Source organism: Saccoglossus kowalevskii, chromosome 15 (genome assembly GCF_978046115.1).
Source record: "Saccoglossus kowalevskii chromosome 15, keSacKowa6.1, whole genome shotgun sequence".
NCBI classification, from domain to species: Eukaryota; Metazoa; Hemichordata; class Enteropneusta; family Harrimaniidae; genus Saccoglossus; species Saccoglossus kowalevskii.
This window is the reverse complement of record NC_140655.1, coordinates 2,530,438-2,544,361: the sequence shown is the minus strand read 5'-3', so window position 1 is coordinate 2,544,361 and position 13,924 is coordinate 2,530,438. Positions and strand designations below refer to the sequence as shown.

The window sequence follows — 13,924 nt, the reverse complement described above, 5'->3', positions numbered from 1 at the left end:
TTGCGGCATTAGTTATTGTACACAAACATACACGTAATCCTATAATTATTATGTTAAGGTTATTGTAGCGACTATCCTACATTGCTTTGACGAACGATACGATCGGTAGGCAGACAGACGACTGGGCTTTTGGGTTACCGATGAAGGTTTCCGAAAAAATGGGTGTTAGAAAGGTCAAATACAACTGATTGCTGACTTTTTCAATTCGTGGTATAATTCGTTAATCTGTAAATTCATAGACAGTTGTAAACGCACTACTTGAACTCGTGCGATTAACTATGCTATCTGAAGTACTGAAGAAAACCTTAAGTTTTGTGAATTATATGAATTAGGACAAGAGTCTTGTATGTTCAACTTTTAACATTTTTTAAATAATGCTTTTAAATATACATGCATTTTTAGGGGAGTTCTACATAACATCTTCTGAAAATAAAAAAAACTCATTTCTCTGTTCTACCACACATTACCAGTACACGCATTTTCTATGGGCAGTTGTTTCACGACAAACCGTTGTCCGTAGCAACGCAGTAAAGACGGACTTGTTTTTGATACTGTGGATCACAGGATTCTCATCGATAGGTTGAGATCAAATTTTGGTTTAAATGGTCTCATCATTAAATGGTTTGAGTCGTATTTGAGTAACCGCATTCAAAAAGTGAAAATTGGAAATGTATTTTCTGATATGACGTCTAATATTAGAAACCGGTGTTCCACAGGGCTCCGTTTTAGGGCCATTATTGTTCTCAATATACATGCGTCCATTGGGCGAGTTATTGCGACGTCACGGCGTAAAATATCATTTTCACGCCGATGACACACAGATTTATTTATCGGTTTCTGAAGATGATCAAATTCGCGCCCGGGTGATACTTCAGACATGTATTCAAGATGTTAGCGATTGGATGTCTTGTAATTTCCTACTTTTGAATGTGTCTAAAACTGAATTTGTGTCCATGTCGAGGTATGTAAATGTGTCGAAATGAACATAGTGTGAGTGGTTAGTGCTAGTAGCACTAATCCGAAAAACTACTAGATCTAGTGCTAAAACGGCACTAGATCTAGTGCTAAAACGGCACTAGATCTAGTGCTAAAATGTACATAGTGCGAGTGACATTGATATCGCGTTGTCAACGACGTCAAGACATCCCGTAATTCTCTGAAAATAAATTAATATTTACGTAAAATTGTTGTATCTTTCATTCATTGGAAATGTGCTACAGTGGGAAAATTGAGAATGTCATTGTCCACGTTTGTCGTAATAGACAGTTGGAACAACGCGATCGGCCGGGAAACTAGCTGAAACAGTGAAACTGCAGGTCGAACTTCGAAATTTTTACAAATTGTGAATAGATATACTGTATGAAATGGTATTGTGAGGAAGTTTGTGTTTTCAACTTTGGCGAATGGAAACTTTATGTAAATGGTGGAATTCAGCGTTGATTTTTTTTAAATCGCTGATGTGCCGTTTTATTTCTGGTCGGCGCCACACTTAATGAAAATAGATCTTCGAAAATGAAATTATGATGCCATATGTGAACTAAATAAAAAATTGGTATACTCCTAGTCTAACTCCGAGGTCCCTGTAAAGCTTGGTGGATTTTGTGTGTACTGCGTCCTGTGAATGGGCATATACATTTTCACGCAATCCTGTTGTTACATTGTGTCATGGAGAAACTAACGGAATATGATGCAACCTCGCCGATTTTTTGATTTTTTAACGTGACCATATTATATATGTCCAGACACTTTCTCTGCAAAAATATTTTTTAGGAGCCCTTAGGATTTTTTGTTGTAGACTCTCGAAATCTTGTCTTGTTACAGTTGTTAATAATTAAAACATGTGAAGTAACTAGTTCGTCTGTTGAATTTCCGGTTGTGAAATACGTATTTTTACCCTTCACAGCTAAACAAACCCAGTGTATGGTCGCGTTAAAAAAATGGGACCAAGAAATCGTCCAGGGCGATTTTCCGGCAGTTTTTAAATTTATTTTTTTAAAACATTTTGTCGTAATTTATCGGACATTTCAATCGTTCCTGACGCCTAAATCAGTCTATTTAAGTTTTTATTCAAGATCGTGTTTATTGTGACTAGCGTAAGCTCCGTTTGGACAAAGAGCTGTTATCACTGTAAACAATGTTAAATTATTATTCTTATGCTAAGTTCATCTTTGAAAACAACTATTTTTTTATTTAAAACAAATCATGCCATTTTCCCATCAAAATCCAAGCCAAAAGAGCGTACCCCCGATACTACAACATCGGCAAATCTCTTCCGCGTTGCGTTCAATAACATAAACATATTTAAATGAGCTATGGTGATTTGAACGCGTTGGCATCATCCAGCATTTTGATTGGTTAATTAGCGATTTGACCTATTAGCTCAACTCACGCAAGAGAAACACTGTGGATACCCTACCGCATCGAGCGTTTATATGCAATCGGAATCATTTGCGTACGATGAAACTAAGTTGAATTTTATTTGAATCAACGAATTTATTTTTTGTGCGTTATTATAATCACTACTGAGTAATATTCAACGTTTGTGAAACGTAGCTTGTCCGGATTGAGCATATGTGATCGCTTGCTGCTACGCAATGCACTTGTGTTCGTTTTTTATTAGAAACGTCATTTAAAATATACTTTTGTTACCAATAAAATAAAAACAAATGTATTTGAAAAATGACACTGGGCGACACTGTAATGACATTCCAGGTGGTCTACTTTTTAATTCAGCAAGAATTATTAATTATTGTTGATTCTGCAATAGTTTCTTTCGTCTTGGGTGGCCCAACTGACGGCATAGAAAGTCTGTGTAGTTGGATACAATGAAAATTTCCCCCCAAAATATTAAATATTAAATATTTGATAATTATTTTTTTAAATTTTGAACCCCAAATAAGCGCCCATCAGCCGTGAAATCCCCAGGGCAATTTTTGGGATGGGCGAATTTACGGCAGAATCCGGTATTATATAAAGAAAGTATTATTATGGACATCTTGCGCATATTGCCGATGTTTTATACTGTTTGTAGTTTGCATATGAAAGTGGTTGTTGATGCCCCTCCTATTATTCGACGTCGTTGACAATGCGATAACAATGCCACTCGCACTGTGCACATTTTAGCACTAGATCTAGTGCCATTTTAGCACTAGATCTAGTACTTTTTTGGATTTAAGTGCTACAAGCACTAGCCACTCGCACTAAGCCCATTTCGACACATTTACATACATGCCATGTCGTCTCGGAGATTCTCACAAGACTCGTGTCCTTTGTCTAGTATCGCAATTGGTGAAGAATTGGTTAGTGCTTCGTCAAGTGCTAGAAACTTAGGTGTCTTGTTTGATTCGCAGCTATCTATGGAAACACACATTTCTACTATTTGTAGATCTGGATATTCCCATCTAAGAAATATTAATCGTATTCGTAAATCATTATCCCAATCTGATACTGAAAAGTTGGTACATGCTTTCATATCTTCTCGCTTAGACAGCTGTGATTCATTATTGTCTGGTCTCCCTGTAACTAAGATAAAACCTCTTATTCGTGTACAAAATGCAGCAGCACGCCTTGTTACTCGTGCTCGAAAATATGACCACATTACAGACATTTTTATTAAACTTCATTGGTTACCAGTTGTACAAAGAATCAATTTCAAATTACTTTTACTAGTGTATAAATCTTTGTATGGTTTTGCCCCAAATTATCTATGTGAATTAATCGAATTTTATGTACCTAGTCGTAGTTTAAGATCTGAATCGAAGTTTCTTATTAAAACTCGTCAGATGAGTAGTAAAAAGTCCAAGGTGTTATACAAAGACCGTGCTTTTGAAAATTTAGGTCCTAAACTTTTTAATGAATTATCTCCGTCTGTTCGTTCTAGTCCTTCAGTAGACATTTTTAAATCCAGACTGAAAACGCACTTATTTAAATGTGCTTTTAATATTTGACTGATTGTTTATTGTATCGGCGCCTTTGATATTCATATGTTGGAATTGTTGCGCTTAATTAAATAAAGTTATTATTATTATTAGTTGTTGTTGTTCCAACAGGTTTTCTATACCGGAGCTTAAAAGTTCATAGGTCAATGAATTTATTTATATGCACGCATTTAGAAATATGTACAACATGAAATCCCTAATGCCATGTCTATTTATGTAAACCGGTCTCTTAAGTACGGGTACTGATACGCGTATAAAATCGACTCGCAATTCAAATTGTTCTTAACATAACTGAATCTGATGTATCTTAGTTGATGGAAATTGTTTGACGACGATCTGAAAACTAAAAAAACACAAGACATGCAAATATAAGAAGGTATATTTATACGTTTTTTTAATGTGAAATGTCAGGCAACTAATCGCATTAGGCGCTCTATGCAAATTTCTGCAGCTATCGTTTACAGGAAACCACGTCAACAAGTGTACTCTTCTTTGGACACATCGGTATATCTAAGGTATGTAATAATGATGTAGTTCTACTTATATTGAAACATGTGATGTCTATCTCAACCGGTGTCATTACGTAACCGAGACGTGTCGTATTGTCAACTAATTCATTTTTATTTCTTAATCCTTGCATGTTGATAGTCCTTGTTAACACACTGTAATATTCGGATTGTTTTAATTGTACAGCGCGCTTTCGAATTTCCTGAAAACAATGTATATGACACTCGTACCATGGAACTATAGTTTATAGTTCCATGCTCGTACATACTGTGTATGGGAGACAATCCAACACGACGCGATGGCCTCCAATGCCTTAACAAATGCAGTTCATATCGCCCTCATGCGGTGCGATACTTATTTCCGTTATTGAAATCGAAAAAATCTCAAACGCGCATGATTATCAAAGATAGTCACGCTAGTATAATTTGGTACACAGATTTCCTGAAAATGTGTTAGAGATTGAATAAAACTTAATTATAAATATCAAATGTACACATTTTGCTTTTTTAAAATGGCTGCCGAAGTAGGCTATAACGCTACAGTGAAATCGACATTTCATTGTTTCCACTGAGATCAGTTTGGGTACCCAATCCTTTTTTGTGCTTATTATAATTTTGTGAACCCATGTCCCAGCAAATTGTTAAAACTATGTAGTGCAAATTGGTGTAAAATTGCCGTAATTTAGTCCTCAAATACTAATTCCATTTTTTGTTATAACTATACAGGTTCCGGGAGGTAACGATTGCATCAAGAAGAGAATAACAATGGCGGTGAGTGATGTTGGTAGTTAACGACTTTTTTTTCACTTTGGATAAATAAAATAACATCAGCATCTAAATGCTATGTTTATAAAAAAACAAACAAAAAACAAATACGTGCTCATTGTTATGTTGAATCTCAGTGTTGCCAGGAAATGCTAAAACGTCGATTTCACAAAGGAATAGTTTTCTTGACATTGTTTTTGAATGCGTGCGTAGCCGTCCTCCGAATAGAAACATCATTTGTAATTGCAATTCTGGGAGACAAATAAAGACTTAGGGATCCGTATCGCTCAATAATTTTGGTTAGTTTTCATTATAGTCATGAGTTGACATAAATAACATTTTAGTGTTTTTGAGAGAGTTATTTACAATGGCGGCAAACCCAATCTACACCAATGGGCGCGATATCTTGCAGGTTGTAATTACATTGTGAAGGTTTCTCCACATGCATTCATAGCGTATTATTACTCAAGTTCATTGCAGCTGAACAAAGACAATTATTTAAGAAATAAACAATTACATGCCATGGTATATCACAACATATACTAAACAGCGTAAATAATACCATTATATTATTCGCGTATTTGTAAATGATCAAAACAATACAAAAATGGCCACAGTCGAGCGACTGGCAGATTAACTGGTGTCGTTTGTTGGAGTTCAGCTTTTTGTTTCTGATATATTATTGTCTAAATACTTTATTAACTTCAATTGTATTTCGTTGATATTTAAATAGTTTTTTCGAATGTTACTGACATAGTATAGATATTTGATATTTGTTGGTAGGGCCTGGATATGTACGGTATATTGTGAATATATTACTGTCAAGGTTTTTGGACAAATTCGACGAAATTTTCGCGATATATCAATGCCTCGATATTTCGTACCTACATAATATATTTGCATCTAGATTATGCGTCCGGTACCACACTGACAATGGCTTATAACTACCATTATACAGGTCATCGTGTCGCAACCTACCGGCAAGGCACGGCTAATTGGAGGTAATCGCTTCTGTCCTCCTGGATTGGAAGCCCTGGCGGATTTAGAACAAATAGTGGTGCACCAAAAGGTGGAACTTCTAGAAGGTAGTGTGCCTTCATGTACATTATCGCATTGTGGTTATGATAAGTGTATTTCAAGAACGATAGCATAAATAATTTGTAACACACTGTGTTTCTGAAACGAATTCCAAACGGTATGTTTCCCGTTTGATATCACACTTTTTTCTAGTAACTCGATCAATGACTGACGCATTGTGTATAATTCGAAACCACATTTTTAAACATAGAATAATGTTGACACTGTTAGCGATTACAAACTGAACAGTCATAATGTAATTTACATATGACATTTTCATGCGAGCTTTCATAATTTTATCTCAATACATACTAGTACTGACAGGATACGAAACCATCAATCGATATATACTAAAAAACCAAGAGGGTGAGCAACTTTATTATGCCGAAGAAGGTAAGCATTCCTCAAAATAGCATTAAACAAGTATAGGAAATATGACCTTTGTGAATATTCAAACCACTTAGGAATGCGGATGAATATGTACTACAACTAGAACAGAGATGAATATTCAATCTGTTTAGGGATGCGGATGAATACGTATTAAACTAGGACATGGATTTATATTCAGAACACTTTGAGATGTAATCTTCAAATTGTGTTAGTAATGGTAGGGTTGTCACACAGTTAATATGTGCACTGTTCATCTACTATGTACACTAAATGTTAGTAATAGTAGGGTTGCCACACAGTTAATATGTGCACTGTTCATCTACTATGTACACTAAACTTTAGTAATGGTAGGGTTGTCACACAGTTAATATGTGCACTGTTCATCTACTATGTACACTAAATGTTAGTAATGGTAGGGTTGTCACACAGTTAATATGTGCACTGTTCATCTACTATGTACACTAAATGTTAGTAATGGTAGGGTTGTCACACAGTTAATATGTGCACTGTTCATCTACTATGTACACTAAATGTTAGTAATGGTAGGGTTGTCACACAGTTAATATGTGCACTGTTCATCTACTATGTACACTAAATGTTAGTAATGGTAGGGTTGTCACACAGATAATATGTGCACTGTTCATCTACTGTGTACACTAAATGTTAGTAATGGTAGGGTTGTTACACAGTTAATATGTGCACTCTTCATCTACTATGTACACTAAATGTTAGTAATGGTAGGGTTGTCACACAGTTAATATGTGCACTGTTCATCTACTATGTACACTAAATGTTAGTAATGGTAGGGTTGTCACACAGTTAATATGTGCACTGTTCATCTACTATGTACACTAAATGTTAGTAATGGTAGGGTTGTCACACAGTTAATATGTGCACTGTTCATCTACTATGTACACTAAATGTTAGTAATGGTAGGGTTGTCACACAGTTAATATGTGCACTGTTCATCTACTATGTACACTAAATGTTAGTAATGGTAGGGTTGTCACACAGTTAATATGTGCACTGTTCATCTACTATGTACACTAAATGTTAGTAATGGTAGGGTTGTCACACAGTTAATATGTGCACTGTTCATCTACTATGTACACTAAATGTTAGTAATGGTAGGGTTGTCACACAGTTAATATGTGCACTGTTCATCTACTATGTACATGAAATGTTAGTAATGGTAGGGTTGTCACACAGTTAATATGTGCACTGTTCATCTACTATGTACACTAAATGTTAGTAATGGTAGGGTTGTCACACAGTTAATATGTGCACTGTTCATCTACTATGTACACTAAATGTTAGTAATGGTAGGGTTGTCACACAGTTAATATGTGCACTGTTCATCTACTATGTACACTAAATGTTAGTAATGGTAGGGTTGTCACACAGTTAATATGTGCACTGTTCATCTACTATGTACACTAAATGTTAGTAATGGTAGGGTTGTCACACAGTTAATATGTGCACTGTTCATCTACTATGTACACTAAATGTTAGTAATGGTAGGGTTGTCACACAGTTAATATGTGCACTGTTCATCTACTATGTACATGAAATGTTAGTAATGGTAGGGTTGTCACACAGTTAATATGTGCACTGTTCATCTACTATGTACATTAAATGTTAGTAATGGTAGGGTTGTCACACAGTTAATATGTGCACTGTTCATCTACTATGTACATTAAATGTTAGTAATGGTAGGGTTGTCACACAGTTAATATGTGCACTGTTCATCTACTATGTACACTAAATGTTAGTAATGGTAGGGTTGTCACACAGTTAATATGTGCACTGTTCATCTACTATGTACATTAAATGTTAGTAATGGTAGGGTTGTCACACAGTCAATATGTGCACTGTTCATCTACTATGTACATTAAATGTTAGTAATGGTAGGGTTGTCACACAGTTAATATGTGCACTGTTCATCTACCATGTACACTAAATGTTAGTAATGGTAGGGTTGTCACACAGTTAATATGTGCACTGTTCATCTACCATGTAGACTAAATGTTAGTAATGGTAGGGTTGTCACACAGTTAATATGTGCACTGTTCATCTACTATGTACACTAAATGTTAGTAATGGTAGGGTTGTCACACAGTTAATATGTGCACTGTTCATCTACTATGTACACTAAATGTTAGTAATGGTAGGGTTGTCACACAGTTAATATGTGCACTGTTCATCTACTATGTACACTAAATGTTAGTAATGGTAGGGTTGTCACACAGTTAATATGTGCACTGATCATCTACCATGTACATTAAATGTTAGTAATGGTAGGGTTGTCACACAGTTAATATGTGCACTGTTCATCTACCATGTACACTAAATGTTAGTAATGGTAGGGTTGTCACACAGTTAATATGTGCACTGTTCATCTACTATGTACACTAAATGTTAGTAATGGTAGGGTTGTCACACAGTTAATATGTGCACTGTTCATCTACTATGTACACTAAATGTTAGTAATGGTAGGGTTGTCACACAGTTAATATGTGCACTGTTCATCTACTATGTACATTTAATAATTGAAACAATACATAATATGGATATTAAATAATTTTGTCGGAAATTTAGCACTAAGAAATGACAAAATATTGTCAATGTCAAGGCAACATGCAATAGAATGACTACACGATTCATACATTAGACGAACTCTCACAGTGGTAGCATGGACATGATGTACTTGGCGTTTACATCATTATGCCTATGATTTCCTATGCTCCATCACTCCAGCATTCAACCTTTATAAATTTATCACAGAGTCGGGAGCGTGTATGCGCATGTGCTGTGGAAATAACAGAAGTTTTATCATACACATATCGGATAATTCCGGGAATGTAAGTATTGTATTGTTAACACAATTAACAATTCGTTCATTTCAGTAACACGTGATTGCAAACTCTTCTGTGACGTAGAAGGGAGAAAGCAATGACTTACACGATTTTGTATGGTTATACTTGTGTTTATCATTTAAAAATTTATAAAATCAATATTTTTATTGACGGACGATGACGGACCAAATATAATATTTTTTTGAAGGCTTCTCTGTCTTTGCTAGTTAGCGCCATTATAATAAGTGTTTTGTAGCTGCAGTGGGGGTTCACATTCTCGGAGTGCCTTATAATTCATGTATTTTTTTTTTCAAATTTGTTGTTGCAGGAAGTTATGCGGGTAAGCCGTGAGTTCAAATGTTTTGCTGGTTGTTGTTGGTGCGCTGACGTGGACTGCTGTGCTTTTGAAGTGTGTGTAGAGGCCCCTGTAGGAACCCCCGTGGGTTATGTTAGACAGGCGTAAGTAACTAGTGCTTAAAATTCAGGTAGCGAGAAGAGAAACATGATATTTTTTTTCTAATATTATTTTTACAATCCAAAACACTTCTTCAAACGTATATGACTCACTATAGCTAATTAAAAAATATACATATATTTGACATTTAACGAAACGTGCATGATTTGGGACAGTCACACAGGTCATGTGTCGCTAAGAGTCGAGAATGTCTTTATTGTAGGAAAAGTTTTTGGAAACCACATTATCAAATATTGGATGTGTTCAAGGACCACATACTGACAACGTGGGGACCTTGCTGTGGTTTTCAGGCAATTTGTTGCAGAGGTGACATAGATTTCAAGGTATGTAGCTACATGTGTTGGGATGAGACATGGTCCTTACATTGATACCGAGTACAGCTGTGACTTCACACAATAACACTAGCCAAGTGTAACACTTAATCTCCATGCAGCGTGCGTGCAACAGTTGTAAATCATATGCATGTGTCATGCCGCGTGCATGTCAGTCGCCGTGCAGCGAGCATACTAGTATTTCGGTTATCATACAACGTGCGTGTCACAATCGCTGTACATCGTGCATTGTATGAGTCGTACGCGCATGCGTGACTAAGTCGTCGTGAAGCGTCCGTTTAGAAGCTTCCAAATAATGGAATGAGTTAGTTTGTGTGCTTTACTGAAGCTATAGTTTTGTTGTAACATGACCCAAGATTTGTGTATAACAGAGCTGTATGTTGAAAACACAAGCCAGAATACTCAGTATATTCAAAAATTATCAGAACATTTCTGTAGAGCACAATGTAAAGCATAAAAGCAGAGTTTATTAAAATAATGCAGAATTACAAATTTACTAGTGACTACATATAATTTGTTCACCCTATGTCACTAGTCTGAGATATGGAATGAGTTTCAATACAACAGACAAAATGCCCTCCATAAGTTCTCCAAATCACAATCCCTCTGGACTGTGTCCAAATGCATTTATCATTTTTGTCGAAATATAGGTCTATTTCAAACTTGTTTTAAGTCAACATGGAATATATTAATCGGTTTCTACAATACAATTTAATGATGGACTAGCACAGGGCATATACCAGCATAATGAGCATTGCAAGTGAAGAGCCTTGTACACGTCACTTAACGACTTTGTATTAACAGGTATACGAACGAAGTAACAAATCCGCAACTATTGGTAAAATCTCCAAGCAATGGGCAGGTGTAGTCAGAGACTTCTTCACAGATGCTGACAACTTTGGCGTGTTTTGTAAGTATGATCAGATATACTCAGATTGCATTCTGATTGTTATGTCCTGCAAAGTCTTAGGCACAAGTTACCACAGAGATCGCCCTTAGTGTTTCATTTCCGTTCTTCTATGTAACCATGGTATCTCATGGACGCGAGACATTATATATATGTGATTGTATATTTTCTATTTTAGTTCCAAGAGACATGGATATCAATATGAAAGCCACTTTGATTGGTGCCACTTTCCTGATTGTAAGTCTTCATTAATTTAGTATCCATAGTAACAACAATAATTTTTCTCACTTGTACGATATCATATACAGCATTTATTTTATTTATTCAATGTCACTGTTTCAATTTTTTTTCTTTGCAGGATTTTATGTACTTCGAATCAACCAACAAAAACAAATAACCATGCAACAAAACGTAATTCATAATATTTAAAACTTTACAAATTATTTACACATTTATTTGAATTCCATGTATCATTATAATTAACTCGCCATTGTGACGTCATTACAACCAGTTTGATTCATCACTATGACTTCATAACGATCAATTTGATTTATGTTATTTTTCAATGATAAGTTTAAATCTGAAGAAAAAACGAGAGGATGTAAAAAGATTGCAAATCAGATCTGAAACTGTTAAGCTAAGATTCTATAAGCATAGATGCAAATACGACAGAATTCACGTACTTTTGAATCGCTAACGTGATTCTAACGCACGGATACTATTTTGTTATGCCTCATTAGTGATTCATTTAGTGGCGTCATAAGATATGCATGATTCCACCTGGTCACAGAATGCGATTTTTTAAGATTCCTCGAATGAGTTTAGTATTATGGAATTGTTGACACATCATTATCTATGGTCATTTTATAATTACTGCAACCATCTACATATCTACATGATATCTACATATCATATGTAATCTATAGTTAGTAGCTATTCATAACCGGGTATATAAACAATATTACAGGCCGCAATAATGAACACATTTTTAGTCCCTCTCTGTTATTACCAAGCCTAAAAGATCAAAACACGAATTGTTATTATGTGTGTGTGTTCAACACTGATTCAAATTCTGTTGAAGCCATGTTTTGCTACCGTAACTTGGGTGGAATGAAGATTTTCGGGTTGTCGCTTCGAATTTATAGAATCAAATCCAACACATTTGTGCATGTCGCATGCACGTCAATTCGTCGGCGTAGTTATTCCATGCTAAAAGAAATACGTGGAGTATATAAATATCCGTTAAAAGCATACTGTTATTTATCTTAATATTGACACTCGCAAATGATGCAACTTATGCAAATAACTTCTTTATAAGATGCAGTCTTGTTTTATTAAAGCGAAATGTCTGAAAATCTTCAATTTAAAAACATAGTATATAACGCAGTAATAAAAATTGTAGTCTATGTATGAAAGCAGGAGTGTTGCTGGAATGATATTATTTACGTCACTGTTGCAGAGCCAATGGCTTTGATTGATTATTATTGCATATATGACGTCACAGTTTTATTTCATTCATTATTAATTTGTATAGTCACGTGTACATTCTGATAGTCTAGCTTAGTTGTAACTACCAGTATATGTCTTAAAGAGGGTAACCCTCACGTGGTAGCTACCAGTATATGTCTTAAAGAGTGTAACCCTCACGTGGTAGCTACGAGTATATGTCTTAAAGAGGGTAACCCTCACGTGGTAGCTACCAGTATATGTCTTAAAGAGGGTAACCCTCACGTGGTAGCTACCAGTATATGTCTTAAAGAGGGTAACCCTCACGTGGTAGCTACCAGTATATGTCTTAAAGACGGTAAGCCTCACGTGGTAGCTACCAGTATATGTCTTAAAGAGGGTAACCCTCACGTCGTAGCTACCAGTATATGTCTTAAAGAGGGTAATCCTCACGTGGTAGCTACCAGTATATGTCTTAAAGAGGGTAACCCTCACGTGGTAGCTACCAGTATATGTCTTAAAAAGGGTAACCCTCACGTAACACAATGTATATCTACATGTAATAATCACTTCTAATGTACTAATTTTAACTCGTAATGTAATAGTTCGACCAACGATAATGTAATAAAAAAACGAAACTTTTCTCAACCGATATTGTAATAATGATTTCATTGGTATTGTGATATCATCCTATAATCTTTTAATTTTCATTGCATTACGAATATAGGCATGTGGCGTTTATAAGGCAATTTATATGGGCTTAAATTTACTTGTTTATACTTCTCTAAATAGTCTTTTTAAGTGACTACTTTGTAATTTCCATGACAACGCTGCTTTCACAGGATTCAAACCCTGAACCTACTATAAAGTCTATATGGTAACAATATTTACATGGATCCTACAGCAATTATCACGAACAACATCGCATACCATTATTCCATACCAATATCATTACTAACGATCTAATACGATGCAATACAATACGATTCGACACGATAATATACGAAAGTGCAGTTCTTGGATAGTGACGTCTTCCGAGACCAAATACATGCAAAGACTGTTCACTGTTTTCCAAACTTAACAATGTGGCCAGCCAACGAACACAAATGAACACAAAGGTGCAGGAGTACACTGACTAAAACTGACCTAGCTGGCATGGCAACTAGCATGACAGTGAGCAGAAACAAAAGAACATCTGAAATGAATGAGTCTGCCGATCACAATTCAGCTTGC

The 13,924-nt window shown here is 35.5% G+C and overlaps 1 protein-coding gene across 1 annotated transcript; it reads left to right on the top strand.

Moving 5' to 3' along the window:
* The first annotated feature begins 4,245 nt into the window (after nucleotides 1-4,245).
* Nucleotides 4,246-13,343, top strand: LOC144347737 (phospholipid scramblase 1-like). The gene is made up of 10 exons (XM_085490804.1): nucleotides 4,246-4,453; nucleotides 5,171-5,215; nucleotides 6,168-6,294; nucleotides 6,602-6,679; nucleotides 9,461-9,537; nucleotides 9,860-9,990; nucleotides 10,209-10,329; nucleotides 11,143-11,248; nucleotides 11,424-11,482; nucleotides 11,604-13,343. The coding sequence occupies exons 2-10, from the start codon at nucleotides 5,210-5,212 to the stop codon at nucleotides 11,640-11,642; spliced, it is 744 nt and encodes a 247-aa protein (XP_085346930.1). The 5' UTR covers nucleotides 4,246-4,453; nucleotides 5,171-5,209; the 3' UTR covers nucleotides 11,643-13,343.
* Nucleotides 13,344-13,924: the final 581 nt, after the last annotated feature.